Raw genomic sequence first — 18402 nt, 5'->3', positions numbered from 1 at the left:
GACACAATTAAGCCTCTAGACAGAAGTAACCTACCAGTGATGACTGCGAAGCTACCGGGGAGCAATGTGGCAGCGGCTGGCTTTTCCAAAATGTGTCTCTTTTGGTTTGTTACATAAAATATTCAAAAAAAAAAAACAACGTGCTGGTTTCCACGTGTCCAGTGGAGGAAAGCCTGAGATTTCTCCAATTAGCCTTTTCTTTAAAATGTCCCTTCTTCAGCACGAGTTCAATGTGAGACATGTTTTCATCCCTGACGGTTTGTTGGAATCGGCTGGCATTGAATCGTCTCATGCCACTGTAACCCCGAAAACTGCACGAGTCTGCGTGTACTGTCTCGGTAAAAGAGAGCAATAGAAGTTGAAAATCCCAAATATTTTATTTCCTGGTGTAGCAGAAGAAAAAAAACCAAAAACAAGAGGCTACAATCATGATAGAAAAACCAGCCCCCGAAGCCCCAAAGCTCCAGTGATTGGTGGAGAGATCCCAGAACCGCCGAGCGGATTTCAAACCTGGAGCTAAACGTACAAAAAGCAAGCAGTGGCAGAAACCTTGATTTGTGTTGTCGTTTCTTCGATGTCAAGAAAAACACAGTGAGGCCATTACAAATATGTAAGGGGGGGGTAGCACGAGAAATCCCACCATCCAACAGCTATTTCAGTTTTACAGAAGAAAAATAAAAGATAACAAATGAAGAGAAACTTTACAAAGAGAGTTGTTTTATGTTTTTTTTTGTTGTTTTTTTTGAACAGCGAAAGCATCCAAAGCTGCCTAGTGTTGCACGGTTCACTCATTAAAAAAATGTTTCACTGCTGCTTTGTGTCTTTGTAAAGAGGGTTAGAGGTTAAAGCGCCCCCCTTCGCGGAATGTCACTTAACTGCATAGTACAAGTTCAACCAGTGTTTCCCAATAAGGAGCCCGTCTCTGTTTGTTTTGGTTCACACAGATTCAAAACGGGATCAGTTAACATGTTCGATAAAGTCATGCAGTTATTTATTTATTTTTTCCCTAAATTGGAGAATGTTCATCCTTTCCCCCCCCTTCCCCCCCGAAAAAAACCCAAACAAATCAAACAGTTGTCTTTCATTTGAAATGTACTGATTTCCACACGGCTTTAATGGAATGTTTTTTTTTTTTTTCAGAGAAACGTGTGGCACTTCTTTACTTACAATCAGGAGAATTTGTAGCTGCTCACACTGAAAATGTGTCGCCATGATGCATTGGGGATGCACGATAATGTCAGCATGCGGCACCATCACAGGATGAAAGTAAAATACTGGCCTGAAGCAAACGTTTGCACTAATAAAATCACAGTTATGTAAACTGCTTGAAGCCAGAGAGTGCAGCTCCGAGTCATAAATGTGGCAACATCATACCTTTTCTGCAAACCATCGGGGCCTGGGATGACCCATGTGTCTCAATAAATGGTGCCCTCTAGTGGGTGTAGTAATTACAACATAAACAATAGAGATGACTAACAAAGCTTACTCCTCCAGAAAACCACAAGATTTGTGTGACAATGGTGAATTACTCTACTCATTCAACTATAAATGATTATATATTCTCAACATTGAGTAGTGTCTGAACCTGAATACAGTGTAGTAACATGAGATTGAGGTTAATTGGTGACTCTAAATAGTCTGCAGGTGTAACGGTGAGTGTGTGTGTGGTTGTCCCGTACGCTTCACCACAGCCGGTGGGGACTAAACAATATAGAAGATGATTGGCTTTGCTTACGAATTCATGGTTTTCAACACCATGTCATTCCATCATTTTGTATAGCCTGGACTGGGCGTGCAGGTTGATTAAGAGACATCAGAGATCGAAGATGCAAAGCTTCACATCCGATTGGTTCAGAGCGCATGCCGTGTTGAGGAATATCAGTAAATCGGATATCGTGCATCCCTGAAATGCATCACACTGCACACCTAGTTGCAACACATTAAATGCCACCAATATTTACACACGGTCAGATTCTGCTGCTTGTTGTAAATCTGTGTTTGCAGCAGATTCAGTGTTGTGTATTCTTGTGGTGCAAAAAAAAGAAAAAGGAAAGAATAAAATGTCAAGGAAACGCACAGAATCACAATAATGCGGCGGACTATTTGGTTGCTGTAAAACAGTCACCATCATGTCAGATGATTAAATCTGCTCGTACTGTATGCGCTGAGATAATCTGTTATCTACACACTCTCAAACCGCTCGACACTGTAGCTTCCTATCTGGACTCGCTCGTGTTACTCCACAAAGATAAGAATCGGTCAAACACACGCTGAGTTTGAACTGGAGTCATTAGAAGTAGCAGATTGTGTCGGTGTCATGAAGACTGGTGTGGAAAAAAGAAGCGGGTGGAATTAATGACGCCGGACTGGGACGACGTTCGTCTGAATTTGGGACAGAAACCTTTTTCAACTTGTTACGAGTGCGCGTCCTCATTCTGGTACCTCATCACAGCATGAAACTCGTTCCTCAGTCATTTCAATTGCAGATTTTCCATTAGGTTCCGTTTCCAAAAGGCCAACTTGCATCAATAGTCAATTTCTTATTTTTTTTTTCCAAGTTGTTGGTTGGCACCCTCCCAATTAACCGCTAGGTCACCAGTCCTCCCTCCCAATCAAACGTCAGTCTACGTCTAGGCGGGCTCGGGAAGAGTGCTGCTCCCATCTGATGACCCTCCGTTCGTACTGTACAGAGTCGTACGCACCAGCTTTCAGGTCGGTTCATTTTGAGTTCAAATTCATCAGAATTCAGTGAAAGATTTGACGCTGAAACGCAGCGAAACTCACAATTGGATCAAATGTGTCAGCTGGCTTATTGAGTTTGTTCAAGCCAATTCATTTTCCGTCCATTGCCACTGCGAGCGTCACCAAGTCTGAGAACGGAAGATAAAACTCCCTCCGCCACTAGTCGCAGACGAGGGGTGTGGATGAATATGACGTATACTTACAGGGAAAGATTTAAAAAAAAAAAAAAAAAAACCTGACTGATTATTTTGTAATGATTATTTGAAGTTACAGCTCCCACTTTTCTCTAATCATTAGTTAAAAAAAAAAAAAAAAAGTGATACCGGGACACAGCTGGCTTCTATCATTTGATTGACTGTGAATATGCGAGAGTGAGTTAGTGTGTTGGACTTTGTTACAACAAAAACAACAAAACATACCAATCTGTGTCCCCCTGTTTTCCTGCATGTTACTAAATTGGGTGGGGGTGGGTGGGTTGTTATTTTATTATTTCCATTTACACCATTATGGAGTGAGGGAAAGGCTGTAATTTAAACTTTTTTCTTTTTTTCGAGGAATGCACCAAAACCGAGAGAGAACTGTGATAGATTCAATAAGCATTGTTTCATTTGGCAACAGCTTCATTCACATGTGAAAGACCCGCGTTGTGAGTGTCAAAGTCCTTATAAATTGACAATCGTGATGAAGATAAAGGTTTTCTTTAACAATGGCTGCCAGATTGTTTTTCTGAAGGTCACTGGTGCTCACAGAGTAAAAAAAAAAAAAAAGAAAGAAAAAGATCAGCACAATACGATGATCATTTTGGACTTTGAATCTCATTACGAAGGGTTGTCAACGTATCCCAACTTTTCTTTTATCTTCGCAACACGTGACAGACGCACTAGTTTCTCTCTCTTGTGTAAAACAGTTAAACAAAAATCACTAACAACAAAATAAAAATAAAAACAAACTACAAATGTTATGCTAACAAAGTGGTTCTTTTTGTTCCCTCAGAAGGACCGAGGATGCTATTTTCTTTTTTTTTTTTTCTTAAGAGGAAATTTAGATGCACCACAGATGTGTAAGAAAAGACCGTTTGGGAAGAAAGTGGCAGCTTCGGTCCATTTGTCTGAGCCCTCGTCCTCCCCCTGGTCTTCAAGCTCTTCTTTTTCTCCTCCTCCTCCTCCGCCAGTAAAGATCGGTTGTTGTCGGGTCGTGAAGGTCGTTCGATGTCAACAGAGGAAACGGTCACGATGTGCCCTTCAACTCTGGGAAATACAAGCCAATGCAATCAGCGTGATGAGTTGCGATGATTCGCCGGAGACCCTCATCGTCTGCCTCCCTGATGTTATTCTTCATCCAATCAAACCCATCTACCCCCCCCCCGCCCCCAATGGTTAATAAAACGTTCGCTACCAATAATAATAATACTTTAGAGCTGTTATTATTATTATTGTTGTTATTACCTGAGTTCAGTCAATCCTCTTCCTCGGCCAGTTCAGTTTCTTTATGAACCACCACTCTGGTAACAGACATGTCAGGATGTTGCTCTTTGGCCTCCTTAATGGCCTGGGCCAGTGCCTGCAGCACCACGGAGCAACCACACAGTGGCAGCACCGAGCACGGCAGGCAGTGGAGGTGGGTGGAGGGAGGGAGGGAGGGGAAATGGTGGCGTTAAATGAAAAATAAAATAACAAGCATAAAGAAAATGACAAGAACGCTGGATTTACAGTCAACAGGCCATTTTACTTTCCAACAGGAGGACTGAGAATCAGAGCAAGTAAAATGGCTACAGATGGATAGAAGATTGACCGTGACACCAATCAGAAGTTTTTTATATGTAAATCCAGCAACTCACACCAGACAAGCAACTTAAATTTAAAAAAAAAAGTGGAACAGGAGCCATGCAGACCTGAACAAAATAGATGTTTATTTGATGCATCTATTTTGACACCGCAAGCACTTTTCAGGCTTTACTTGGAGTTTGTGGTGTGAGTGAAGGGAGTCCACTGGAAATAAATATTTCTCTTTAAACACCCCGAAGACCTTTATATTTATCTTTTCTTCCAACAAACTTAGACCTACAAGATGCTACACATGTGGACTATGACAGTTTTGTTTCTTTGGGTGACGTTACATATATATCTTTCAAAACGATGCGGCAATCACAGCCAATTTTATATTTGTTCTTCCCATTGTGAGGCAACGCAGGATGGATGATGACTTCAAACGGAACAGGCAGGACGGTTCAATTACATCTGCTGCTCTCGTTAGTGTGCAAAGATCCTGACACCGTGACTGAGTGCCATCTCATTTCAAATCCAATATCTTGTGCGGTGAGCGAATACAAAGAAATCTCATTGTCATGGATTGCAATGAGTCGGATGTGAGTCCCTCGGTCCAGCACTGAGTTTCTCAGCACAACCGAGGCACCAAGACAAAGACAGCACATTTAAAGACGAGCAACAAAATAAGACACGGCGTGCCAACAGAATCCAAAAGGATCATCATAACGCCTTTTTGAAGGTGCAAGGATGCTGATGAGTGTGATCTGGGTGGAACCAACGGTTTTTGGGTTTGGCTAAAGAATTATCGGCAAGAAGATCTTCTGACTCCAAGCAACATGGTGGACATGTCATCTGAAGCCTAGTTGTTCCTTCAGAGCTAAGTAACTACAGGAAACTTTATAGATTTTGCTTCTATGGACGTAAAATGTGCAGACGGTGCAGCAGGATCTCAGAATGACCCAGCCCGATCACCCAGAGGGTGAAACTGAAAACTGACCTGGTCATGGTCGATGTCACAGTCGCCGGTAATCACGATGCGTTTCTCGATCCTCGTCTCAGACAGACCCCCCTTTAACGTCTGAAACAGAAGGGACAACAACAATAACAACAACAACACTTCAGCTATTGTTGCTCGAGGTTGTTTGTTGCTAAAGAGGCAGAGCAAAGGCTGGTGGGACAAAGCTGGGCATTGTTCTGACGTTCTCCTATCAGATAGTGTAAACTCGTATCAAGGGACAACATGTACAGATTAACACGATCTGTATGATGTTTTTGTTTTCTGAGGTTTTCAGTGAAATGAGCCCCCAAATAGTCATCTCCCATTATTATAATATGACAAAATGGCACACGTGAAACCGTCGGGTGTTTGTACCTTGGTAATGTGGGTAGTTGTGGTAGTGCAGAGAGATTCAGAGGTGATTGTTTGGGCAGTCATCAACACTCCAGGCTCACCATCATTACCATCCAGCTGATAAAAGAGGGAAAGAGAGAGAGAGAGAGAGAGAGAGAGAGAGAGAGAGAGAGAGAGAGAGAGAGAGAGAGAGAGAGAGAGAGAGACAGAGCGGTTATCAGCCGTGCGTCATCAGTAGAGCGTCTCCCTTTGATAAGTGACGATTACATAACAGTAAGAAATGGGAATTCTTCTAAAACCATGGAGGAAACACGATGACGGCATGCACTGTTGCTAAAAAGAGAAGCACTTTGGAACATTGAGCTTAAAATATTGATAAAACTAAATGTTTGCACAAACATAATGACAGGCACGGACACATGCACGAAACACCCCCCCCCCCCCCCTAAAAAAAAACAAAACAAAGAAAAGTTCCCTGTTTTCATCAAGTGTGCACCTGAGCGGCCTCGTATGTGATGGTCTTGGTTTCCGTATGTACGATGGGCACTTCTTTTGTGGCTATCTCAGTTTTCTGGGCCGCAAACGTGTCTGAAATAGTCACCATTTCTGTCTTTACCACGGGCGGCTGGGGAGGGAGGAGAGAGAGGAGTGAGGGAGGAGGAGAGAGGGTTAGTACATTAAACCTCAGACTGACCCGATAGAAGCAGGAAAATGTATCTCGCTTCCAAGTTAGTTTATTAACAATGAAAATAAATCAGAAAGCAGTAGATGTGGTCTTCATAATTATCAAACTAACTCCAGGTTGAGTTCAAAAAGGAATTTATAATAATAAAAAGACTTGTGGTGTAGTATGTACAGGCATGCTCATACATGCAGCAGAAATTCATGCACAACAGTCTAAATTCATGTGTGGCAGCATGACGGCATGCAGAATACGCCACCAACTGCTTAACGTAATGAAAAAAAAACTAGCTAAAGAGCAGCAGCAGCAGTAGTAATATTTTTGGTCTCAACATGCATCTCAAAGAATGACACGGCACAAGCATGCATAAAACATGAGGCAACAAAACAAGGAGTACTCGGATGACTGGCACACAAAACGTCTATTGAAATGTAAACAAGATGACATTCAGATGAGCGGGTGGCTTTTCCAAAAGCGATTGGCAATGATGATTTCTACAATACTGTTACCATGGCGACTATGACATGCCAATTAAACAGTAACAGAAAGAGAAGCAGCACTGCCAAACACATGGGAGGACACACACACACACACACACACACACACACACACACACACACACACACACACACACACACACACACACACACACACACACACACACACACACACACACACACACACACACACACACACACACACACACACACACACACAAAACGCAAAAAGGTGAAATACAGCATGCAAAGCAGAAATAAATATGAAAGAGCATCATGCATTTCCCACTTAGGCCCCATTTACTTCACAACACCAGCGATACAGCACACTGTGAGAAGGCTCTCCATGATGACCTCAGTGACGATATGAAGTACAATGACAGAAGATGAAGGAATTCAAACATATGAAATGTGAAATAAAGAAATGATGAATTAATAATGTGTAGTGAATGGTGACCTGGCATCATCACCAATACACCGAAACAATGGTGACAAAATGTCTTTGAATGTAGTTTGAACCATAGGTCTATAAACTTTTCAATAAAGGGGGATTCATAACATGAAGATGAGTGTGAGTGTACACGGGGCTTAAATATTCACACAAGCAGTAGGGAAACTGGCACTGTGGTAAGCAGGAAAGACAGAAGTGGGTGTTTCTACAGCTGGTAGGAGGGGTCAAAGCCTGGGAGAAGGTCCGCGGGCGGCCCGGTGGAGACTTTACCTCTGAGCAACAAATAACCTGTGGCCGCGGTTCTCCTTCACCCAGTGAGGCTTCGCCGTTCATTTTAGGCTCCGCCCATCCTTCCGCAGGACTGGCTGGGGCGGTTCCACCCACGTCGGGCAGGGCGTGGCCATTAGGGGTTTCATCGGGGGTCACCATGGGATCGTCTGTGCTTTCCTCCATCTCACATAGGCCTGCTTTTAACTCCTCCGCACTCTTCTGCTGTGACTCCGGCTCTTCCTTCTTTGACTGCGTCTCCGGCTCAGCCTCTTCCGCAGGCTGGTCGACCTCGGCTGGAACCGAGGCAACAACCTCAGGTGTACCGTCCAGCGCCTCCCTCTTATCCTCTATCTTCTCCTGCTCTTCGTCTTCCTCCTTCTCCTCTGGGATTTGTGTGTGTGAGATGGATACGGAGATATTTGGATGGTACTCCGCTTCTTCTTCACTCTCGCTGTCTGATGAAACGCTCTCCTGCTGCTTTGGCTTTGCTTCCTCCACTACCACTACGTTCTCTTCCACTTTCACTTCATGCTCCCTGGTCTCGTTTTCTGCCGGGGGCCCGGCAGCGGAACTGGCTGTCACTGTGACAAGTTCCGGTTTGGTTGCCCGGGACACCTCCTGGACCACAACAGTTTCTTCGATTTCAACTTCGGGTGTCTATACACACGCACAGACACACACACGCATGTACACAAAGTGCACAGACACACATACACACACGATGAGGTGCGCACACATACGAAACAAACGCATAGGGACAAAAAAAAACAAAAAAAAACAAAAGCACAACGTGATCATTGAACATAAATGAAAAAGTTAACTGAAAATAAATCAACGATCAAGAAATTTCAGGAGGAAAACAAAGGAAGATGAAGAAGTTCAACTGTTGACAAAAGACATGAAAGTTAGGGGAGCGAGCAGGGAGATGCAGTGAATACATACTTGAACAGAGAGATTCAAGCAGCCAGTGGGAAATGAATGAAGACATGAAGGGAATGATGGATGAGAAGCATCATGATTAGAAGGCCGGATGGATATATAATAAAGTTAGGAGCACCTTTGCAGGTTCTTTGGTATCAGAGATTGTGTTATCAGCTGCAGCTGCTTCTGTTTGGGGCTCACTGACCTGTGTGAAGAAAAGTTACGGCGATGTTAGCGACCACACACCGGCACAGACGTCATCATTTAGCAGTATTAGGGTGCTTATAATCAAAAACACAAGCAAACCTCCATTTTCGCCACGTGTTTTTAACTTATTCATGCAGAATCTAATTATATTCCAGTGTTAAATTCATAGAAGCAGGTAAAACAGATGGGATAAAAAAATTAGAAAGGACAAAAGATGAAAAGAATATCCCGTCAAGAAACGGAGCGGCTCATCTTCACTTACACGAAAAAGAAAAAAAGAAAGATGGTATTGAAGTCAGCAAAGTCTTCGAGATAACCACAAGAATACGGAATAGAAATCAAAGAAACCGCAATTAAGTTTGGCCCAAGTGGACGTTTGGAAACATATTTTGTACAATTTTCAAAGGTCGTGTATGAAACACCATAAATTAACATATAATGAGGTTGTCTATCTACATTTTCAGCATAATGGAGACTGCTGCTTCAATACCAACTGCATTTAATTTCCCCCCGGATAAGATGGCGCTTAGCAAAGACCAAAAGGAAGGAACATCTTGTTACGGCTGCATTCAAATCGGACAACGTTTAGCAAGCAGACAATATCCTAAAATCCAAATGGACTCAGAGCTGTTAATTGATTTAAAGTAATGATTGATCACAGACCAAAGTGCATCAACAATTCATTCAGAATGAATGGTGCCAGAAAACAAAATTCATGTTACTCCCATTCATCCAGTATTCACAGCAAGCATTATGGACATTCTTTCAGTCTACGAAAGCATTTGAACTGAAACATTAAAGTGCGTCAGTTTACTTTCCCCGACGTTTATTTTGCAGAGAAAGTAAAGTGACTCCTAAATGTTTGGCAGTAGCAGAAGCACCTCGGTGGCAGAGAGAGGAGTAGGTGGGGAAATGAGAAGCCTTTGCGTAGGAGGAGAAGAACTGCAGACGGCAGCGGAAGAGGCCGAAGTGGCTGCTGAACATGTGGCTACAACAGCATCTAGTGTTGGCTGGGGAATACTGCAGGCAGCCTCAGCAGCTGAATGAAATCCAGTGTCTGAGTGTCTACTGAAAAGTATAGAAGCTATCTCCTCTTCGAGACTCTACAGCAACACAGAGAAGACACACACAGAAGCAGGGCGAGACATGAGACATATTGAAAGACCAGAAGACAGAACGTGGCTTTTTTCGCTGTAGAAAATGACAGAAAGCAGAAAAGAAAACCTCATTCGGGAGGAGAATAGTTTGCAAGATAAAAGCGAAAAACAAGAGTCTGGCGACACAAACAGAGCAGACTGAAAACCCATACGCTGTAAAAACTCAAATGCAAAAGAGATGAGCATCAGCAGAAGTTCTGAGAAGAAGACAAACCCAGCAAGTCATTTGAGTGGAGAAATCAACAAGCGATAAAATCCCTACTTGGCGCCAGCGAATGAAAACGCCAACTTGAGAGGAAAAAGACCAAAAGTCTCACAAAAACTAGAGTGTGACAAAAAGATCCAATGTCTGTTAAAAATGAAGAAACCGCTGGTGTGGCGAGACACAAAGTGACAAGAGGAGATGAGAGAAGGAAAACCAGGCACCAGAGCACACACAAACACAACAACATATTCTTCCGGGACACAAAGGCAGCGTTGTTGTTTCTTTGCGGCGGACAGAAAACAAAGTGGGCTACTCTGCACGATGCCACTCCACCAGACGACCAACCGCGCCGACAACATTCCGGCGAAAACATCCAGACAGACGTACCACTTGTTGCTGCTGAACGCGCGTCGTGGTGGCAGGTGAAGAGGTGAGACGTTTCTCCCACTGGTTGGGCTGCGGAGGAGAGGGAGGCGGCGCCTCCATAAAGGAGCGTTTGAGCTGGCTAATGCTAGCTTGGTGTTTCAGAACCTCTTCTTGGGTCTTATCATGGTCCTGATGGGGGAGTGGAGGGGATCGGGGGCAGGTGGGGGTGAGGGGCAAGTATGAGTGTTAAAGAGATTAAAAAAAAAAAAGGATGGGAAAGAAAATGTGATGACAGAAAGAATGAAGGTTGTATAGAGGATGGGGTAAAAAAAAAAGGAGAGTTAAAAAAACGGAGTAAAAAGGGGTTTGTAATGTGGGATGCCAAGAAATGTAACGGTGGAAAAAAGAAAACAGAAAGAGGGAGGTAGAAAGTGGTGGATGGAGGGTAAAAGGGAAGGATAATAGGAGAAGGGGATGGGGAAGGAAAACAATTTGGTCACAGGAACATTAGTCTGTCAATCTGCAGGGAAAACAAGACGGACGCCAGGCCTCACTGGAGCCTCGTTTGAGGCGTCTCGAGATCTTCCTCATCACTTGTACGTGTGTGTTTGTGCTTGTGAGCAGGCTGCAGTGAAACTGAGCGATCCGTCTTGCCGTTGAGATTTTTTTTATCTTTTTTTTTTTTTAATTAAATCAGGCCAGAAACCTCAGGGCACAGTGCAGAACATGAAGCTGGTAGTGTTGCTATATTTAATATTCCTGATTCACCTGTCATGAAACATTGTTCATTCAGTGTTCTCACTGCACTTTCAGACTCGTGTATTTCTTCTCATTTCACCTCCATCTGCTTTACTACTTTCGGTTTTCAAACTTTAATATGAAGGAAGACCAGTGACTTTACTCATTAGGGATAATAGGTAATTCATTGATTTAGGATGCAGTGAGAGTTTTAAGGAAACTTTTCTGTTCCAAAGAGAAACTATTTCTCATCACTGTCTGGACTACTGCGGTGTAAAACTGTGCTTAAGTCACTATCAGCCTCATAATTCACAAACAAGCTGTTGTTGTTTTAGTATGTTATCAAACCACAAATCACTTGGCAGCCCGATCACCAGGAAAAAAGAAATAAACATAAGTGGAGGGCTGCTGACGTGGGTTAGGAGGGCAGGGTTAGTCAGGTTAGACAGAACTGCCTGGCAATAATCAAACTTTCACATAAATCCAAGATTGAAAATACAAGATGCACCTGTCACAAGACAGCATTCAACATGCACGGGGGCATGCATTAAAGTCACACCGCAAATCCTATTCACAGGGCAGCCATTGTGAAAACTCATCTCGTGAAGCTTCCCGTGCTGTTGTGTTGCTACGAATACATATTTAGTATTTTATAGGTTCAACACAGCTCAATGTGAAGCCTGAGGATGGTGTCCTTTCCAACCTCCAGGGAGCACTACTTAAGTGTATGAGCACCAATTAACATCCACCATTCGATGTATTCAAGCACTTGATGTGGTTGTCTTCCTGAGAGCTGCCGCTGATCTAACAACGATCAAGTGCAGCAGACAGTAATTGTGTTCATTATTTTCACCCTTAACAGGCACACGCCCCTGAAACAAGGCTGAAAGCCAAACAAGAGCTAAAAGGTGCTAAAATCAGATCCAAGCCCAGGGAAAGCGTGGAATTAAGGGATGATTTCTGTTATTATAACACTTTTTCTATTAATGTATTATACTTAATGCCGCAGCAGTGAGCTGTTTATTACGAATATTACACCGAATATTTTTCATCTGAGTTGAAGTGTTCCAAATAGCTGCCATGTGAATGAATTAACAAATTTATTTCAATAAAACACAGGAACGACTGAAAATCAGCAGATTTGATGTAAAGTTGATAAACAACACATGTTCACACGCAGGCATGCACGCAGAGTCTGAGAGTGCGAGAGGGCAGCAGTCCTGTACAGAGGAAGTTGTAGTTCTGATGGCGTCAGAGTACACAGAAACATGTAAGTCTTATTTTCAGCCATCAGATGACGCCAGTACCAACCTCCAACATTAAATTACTGTGCCTCACATAAATATTGTCCCCATGCACTCTCATTGGACTCTGGAAGGCAGACATACAGCACAAAATGAAATATATTATTTTAATAAAGTAAATGATAAAACAAAAAGAACTGAAATTGTGTCATGACAGCAAACGTATCTGTGATGACCGCTGGAAGAATGGGAAGAGCCACAAATGTACACTTTGGAGTAAATGATGAACTCAGTGCTGCTGGAACGCAAACCCATTAAAACACGTGCAAAATCCAAAGCATTCGCAATGTCACAACAACCAGCAGACATTTACACGACCCAACAAATCCCACGTGCTTCCAGCGAAACCCAACCAGAAGAACCACAAAACGCTGAAGCGGTGAGAATGTAAGCCACGTCAGAACATCTGCAAGTGAAAACAGTGGTCGAAAGTTCCTATATAGGGTCAGTTTTTAACAATCTGCAATCCGAAGGCTTTACATTTTCAATAAATTGATACCAAATTACACTGAGCTATCAAGATGTATTTACTTTTTGTTTTTTTCTTAATAAACTTTGTCCGTACAAATTGCAGATAGGTAAATTTAAAGACTGACTCCATAGCAACGAAACTTTGTTAACCATATTAAAAAACAAAAAACAAAGAAAGAAACATCCCCACCCCACAAGAACAAACAAGGAAACGATCAATAACTGTATAAACCTTGGGCAGGGCGGGCTCGCTGCTTCCAGGTGACTGTTGGCGGGTTAAATTCAGGGAGAGAATACAGGAGGTTAGATTTACTGCCTGTTTGTGCCGCTACTAAACCAGTTCCACTCAACAATAAATTTATATTTAAAAAATTTTCTTTAACTGTGTAATTTTTAATTTATTTTTTGTGCTGAATAAAGACGGGCCTTACAGACCTGGGAGGGGACGGCTTCTGCATCACCAGGGCTTAAGTCCGCCTCCTTAACCTTCAATGTCGTTGTCATGGTGACGGTAGTCGCGACAAAATGAAGGGAGGTCGGGGTACGAAGAAAGAAAAGCGTGAAATGGATGATGGGAAAAACAACGTTCCTCCCTGGCAACCTTGGGAGAGTGGCTGGTCATGTGACCTTTGCAACCAAACCCCCTGGAAGTGCAATCGAGGGCGGTCAGTAAAAACAGCGGGATGCTGCTAACTGATCACAATCTAAAATACCACTAACAGATTTGAGTCAGAATATACAGCAATTATATGATATGAATGTAGGTAGATGTTTTAATTGTCGGATTACTCAGAAAAATCTTTAATAAAAACTCAAGAAAATGATCTTGGTAGGATTCTGTCTATACAAACTTTTCCAACTACGAGACGAACATTAAGCTGCACTGTATTTGCACATTCTTCAAAATCTTTGCGTCTGCAGAGTCAATCAACCAATGAACACATCGCCAAAAGGTCACCACTAAAATGACACTGTATTTGTAAGTATCACACACACCAGGCTGCAGGGAATCGGGGGAGTATAACACTGTCTACTCCTAACATCTATTAACAATAAAATGCAATCTGCTTTAAGAGCTATATGTCTGAGGGGGTTACTGTGTGTCTCCTGTGTATATACAATTGCAACATGTAAGCAAGTAACTGGCCTCTCAGTGCCGTCCGCTCTTGACTCTACAAAGGCAAAATGGAAACATGTTTAAAGAGATATTGCACATTTATACATCATCATTTCACTTGATGAGTGTGAGACTGATCTCCTGAGCAATCACACAGACGAGATGTCTATTTCGCAACTAATAAGGTCTGAAACACACATCAGATGTTAGTAGGTGATCTGAACATCACTTATAGTACTGTAGCTTCAATTGTTTCCCTTTCCTTTACAGCCTCTGTACATTATCTATAACTTCATATATTTGTCTCATCTCTCTATCTACAACATATCTGTATTTATTTCCTTTCTTTTTTTAAACACTATTTTTCTTTTCTTAATTAAATGATTTTGGTTTCGAAAACTTTCTTTAGTCTTACATAATTTACTCTGATCTTTATAAGCAACGCAGTGAGGTTGACAGGGTGCAGGGGAGGTAAGAAAAACATCAGGTGGAAAAGAAGTGCTCATGGCAGGGACGAATAAAAGGAGGTGACGTTCACAAGCAGAAATTCTCTCCGTTCACACATAAGAAAAAGATGGAGTAGTACATGAGGTAAGATGGGAAACATGTGTGTGTGCTTGTGTGTGTGTTTATGCAGCTGGATCACACATCTCTTGCATCCATGCGGCGCCAGTGAGGTGTCTGATACGCGGAGGTGTGTGCGCCGGTGTGAGCGGTGAAGCTTGTGTGCTGAAACCAGAAATCAGCTGATTGTCACGCTCACTGCTCAGCTTGTCATTGATGGACAGCGGCAACACTGTCCTCCTTTGACTGGAGACCACGTTCTCCAAGTAGTACAGGGTCAGGCCGAGGGGCGTGGCTAAAATCAGGGCCAGGGCCAAAGACTGGCTCGCTGTCAGCATCACCACCAAGAGAAAAGTCACTAAGAGACTGGGCAGGAACAAAGGGGAAGGGTTGAGCAGGTAGCGATGTACAGACGCATTCAGTTCGGAGCAGGAGAAATTGGTAATGAGGGGGCAAGAAGAGAGAGACGGGACAGAAAAGGGAAGCGAGGAGAAGGAAGAAAAGGAGGAAACGACAGTGGAACAGGTGAAAGAGGACGCGGAGGGCAAACGTAGTTGTGTTGGGTGAGGCGCGGCAATCAAATGACTGAATTTAGGAGGGACACATCGGGTAAGAAACATCACAGTGTGAGACCATTTACATCCCAGGGTGTTAAGAATCTGATCTAACGTGGGCGCGATTATGTTGGAACCAATATAGTTTGGCATGGGTATTTTGGACGGTTGCATTTTTAGCAGAGACGTGGACGCCAGTTTAGAGAAAGCGGAAGTAAACATGTTCACTTTCCGAGTCATTTCTGAAAATAGCTTTGTGGGCAGACACCTGCTTCCATTCCCAGATATGGAGAGAAAACACAAAACGAAAGAGACGTATTTAGCCACACCCGCCAGAGAGAGCCAGCGACGCCAAAGTGGCAGTCCAGCTGTTGTGGTTTCAGCCTGGCGGCCCTCCTCGCAGCTCAAAGGCTCTGAAGTGTGTGTTTGGGAGGAAGTGACGGGAGGGGAGGAAACGGAATTTTGAGCGAGGTGCTCCAGATTGGCCAACTGCTGATCAGTGAAAAGAGAGAACGTGTGTGAGGGAAGGCGCCACAGTGTGTGTGCGGCGTCTGTGTCGTCGCCATGGCCCTCGTCTTCGGAGATGTCCGAAAGGACTCGGTCCAGCTCAGAAATGGAGTCGAGTGAAGGGGGGATGGATGAGAGTGAGGATGAGGAGGAGAAGGAGAGAGGAAACATGAAGATTGACTATTGGTGGGAAACCAAAGAGGAGGGAGAGATACACATAAGGAGAGAAAGAAGGGAATGAAAGAGGAAACAATACGCACACATAACCACAAAGTGAAGGAGCAAACCATGAGAAAACAAAATAACCGACACGTTGTGCATAAATAATAATTTCGTGTCATTTCAACCAAAAAATAACAAACGGTGTGGGGGGGGGGGGGGGACATGCAATAAAAAGATGTGAGGTATGTATACAAAGTGGGATTTGTGTGAAGGGAAAAAGAGAAAGGAAAAGAGACATCACATTAGTCAGTGAACACCAAATAGCAATAGTTTCAAAGTGAACACAGCAGGGTAGAGAACAGTGCAGTATACAATCGGCACAACAGTGTCAACGGGGGCGTCACCACTGACACAGGCAGAGGTCAGATCCAAGGTGCTGGGATGTGAGAAAGGAGAGAAAGGAGCAGTGAGGAAAGGAGAGGTGTAACGGGGGGAGGGGGGGACATGCACCACAGCATGAACTAAGGTGGGTTTTATTGACTTGTCTCAGTAGAGGGTATGAAGTCCATAGTGGAGGAGAAGGTTTGTGAATGAGCGCAAGGCTACTTATAAAAGTTGGTCTGTTGTCACCAAGATAAGCCAACAGGATGAGGATTGGGAGACGTCTCAGTCTTTTACAGTATCTATCTCACTCAGAGATAAAATCCCAGCTAGAGGGTGAAACAAACACTTCTTTTAGTTGGGCTTTAGTTTAACTAAATTATTTTGTAAATCATAGACGACATACACTTTCCCTGATTTCACCGTAATGTAGGGGTAAATATACAGCACACTCATTATATCCTCTGTTAATGAGACTGATTCCATTGTATGTAGCACCTGTAAAGCAGCATATCACACCAGGGAATTAAAATGTTGACAGTTAAACAAAACCATCAATATCGTTGTACAAAATCAGCTAACCAATACCATTAATGATAATGATAGTAGTGTTCAAAAAAACATTTCTCACTTTTCGCACATGTTAACTTTTGTCGTGATACACAAAAGCATGAACAGATCCTGCTCGACACAGAGCACTACAGGCAAGTAAATTAATGCCAGACAACAGAAAAAACATGTTTTCCATCTCGTTGGTTTTTCAGTTCCTCCCCTTTCCTGTGGACAGAGATGCGACAAAAGACTTCTGCACATACACACCTTGGAGTCGGAGTGGAGCTCTAAGTGTGGCTCACGCCCGTTCTCAGTGCCAGCCTCAGTGATGCTGATCACAGGTGCTGCGAGGAGAGAAACACACAAAAGAAAATCTGTCTTACACAAACACAACTCTGAACGTAACTTCAGGCAGGATAGGACACACATGCTTCATTTGTTAGGTCCACTTTTCACACTTAATATAATTCGGGCAAATAGATCAACAAATAATATGAATCTATGTCTATGAAGTTTGCTTGCAATGTGATAATGTGTCCAGCAGGGGGCAATGTAGGCCAGTGGAGTAACCTGACAGATCGCAAACAAAGCAGTCCGGCAACATAAAAAGCATTTAAACCAAATCTTCAAAACCATAAAAAAAGATAACTGTGTGCACTTTTTTAGATAATAAAAATGTTTGACTCAAAATGAGGAAGAGTTTCTCTGTTATTGTGTGTGAGATCACTTCATTGTTAATCATAAATTATTCATGATGACACATTTATATATTTTGGTGACCAGGGCATCCCATGTTGTTCATTAATATGACACGCATGATAATCATTGCATGCGCTCCAACTGGCTGCTTTATTTCTCCATCCTCGGAGAATCTCACTTGTGGATACACATTCTTCCATTCCTTTCTTTTTCCCCCTCTGTCGCTCAATATGTGACAGGAAACATATGCTGCAGCTATTTCCTGTATCTGGTCCGACACAGAGCAATTTACATCCATACCAGCACACACACACGCGCACACACACACGCAAACAGTCCAGTGCACTACCTCCATCCAAGCTGCGGCTGATGCGTTTGGATGAAGTGCGTTCGAAGCTGGGAGCGGGTCGGTCTATGAGGGAGCTGGCCTGGCGGGTCTGAGCCTGAGTTCGCCCGCTGTAGCGGAACTTGGAGCCCAGAGTCAAAAAGCGGGCCTTGGTGGGTTGTTCTGGTGCGTTTAACCTAGCAGCAAAAAAATGAGAAATGAAAAATCAAAGAGAAAACACATTTTAGTGGAGGAATGTCAATTTTAGAAGCCATTGCAAGTGATTTCCTTTGCAATAAACTTTAAAAGTCACATTTCTATGTACATGGGCAGAGGAGGAAAAATGTTTTCAGGCTTTTCTTGCATGAACAGGAAATTACAGCTTATCTCACTCACATACACAGCTATACAAA

General features: G+C 43.1%; 1 protein-coding gene across 30 annotated transcripts in view; it reads right to left on the bottom strand.

The window, feature by feature from the left end:
* Nucleotides 1–1137: 1137 nt before the first annotated feature.
* The window catches only part of epb41l2 (erythrocyte membrane protein band 4.1 like 2), a 48861-nt gene continuing 31596 nt past the window's right edge, over nucleotides 1138–18402 (bottom strand). For 4 of the 30 annotated variants that reach the window (XM_080490933.1, XM_080490932.1, XM_080490929.1 and 1 more), the window contains 8 exons: nucleotides 18014–18186; nucleotides 17233–17309; nucleotides 7760–8416; nucleotides 6356–6484; nucleotides 5881–5976; nucleotides 5506–5586; nucleotides 4188–4302; nucleotides 1138–3989 (listed from right to left, as the gene is read on the bottom strand). In XM_080490933.1, the coding sequence (XP_080347059.1) occupies nucleotides 4198–4302; nucleotides 5506–5586; nucleotides 5881–5976; nucleotides 6356–6484; nucleotides 7760–8416; nucleotides 17233–17309; nucleotides 18014–18186 (1318 nt within the window). In that variant the 3' untranslated portion in view covers nucleotides 1138–3989; nucleotides 4188–4197. Of the gene's footprint in view, nucleotides 3990–4187; nucleotides 4303–5505; nucleotides 5587–5880; nucleotides 5977–6355; nucleotides 6485–7759; nucleotides 8417–8816; nucleotides 8886–9768; nucleotides 9991–10636; nucleotides 10805–12664; nucleotides 12725–13360; nucleotides 13394–13563; nucleotides 13615–17232; nucleotides 17310–18013; nucleotides 18187–18402 lie in introns of all 30 variants that reach the window. The other 26 variants (XM_080490944.1, XM_080490954.1, XM_080490948.1 and 23 more) reach the window with 19 other exon arrangements.

The sequence above is a fragment of the Lipophrys pholis genome (assembly GCF_963383615.2).
Source record: "Lipophrys pholis genome assembly, chromosome: 21".
NCBI lineage: Eukaryota > Metazoa > Chordata > Actinopteri > Blenniiformes > Blenniidae > Lipophrys > Lipophrys pholis.
This window is presented reverse-complemented; position numbering and strand designations above follow the sequence as displayed.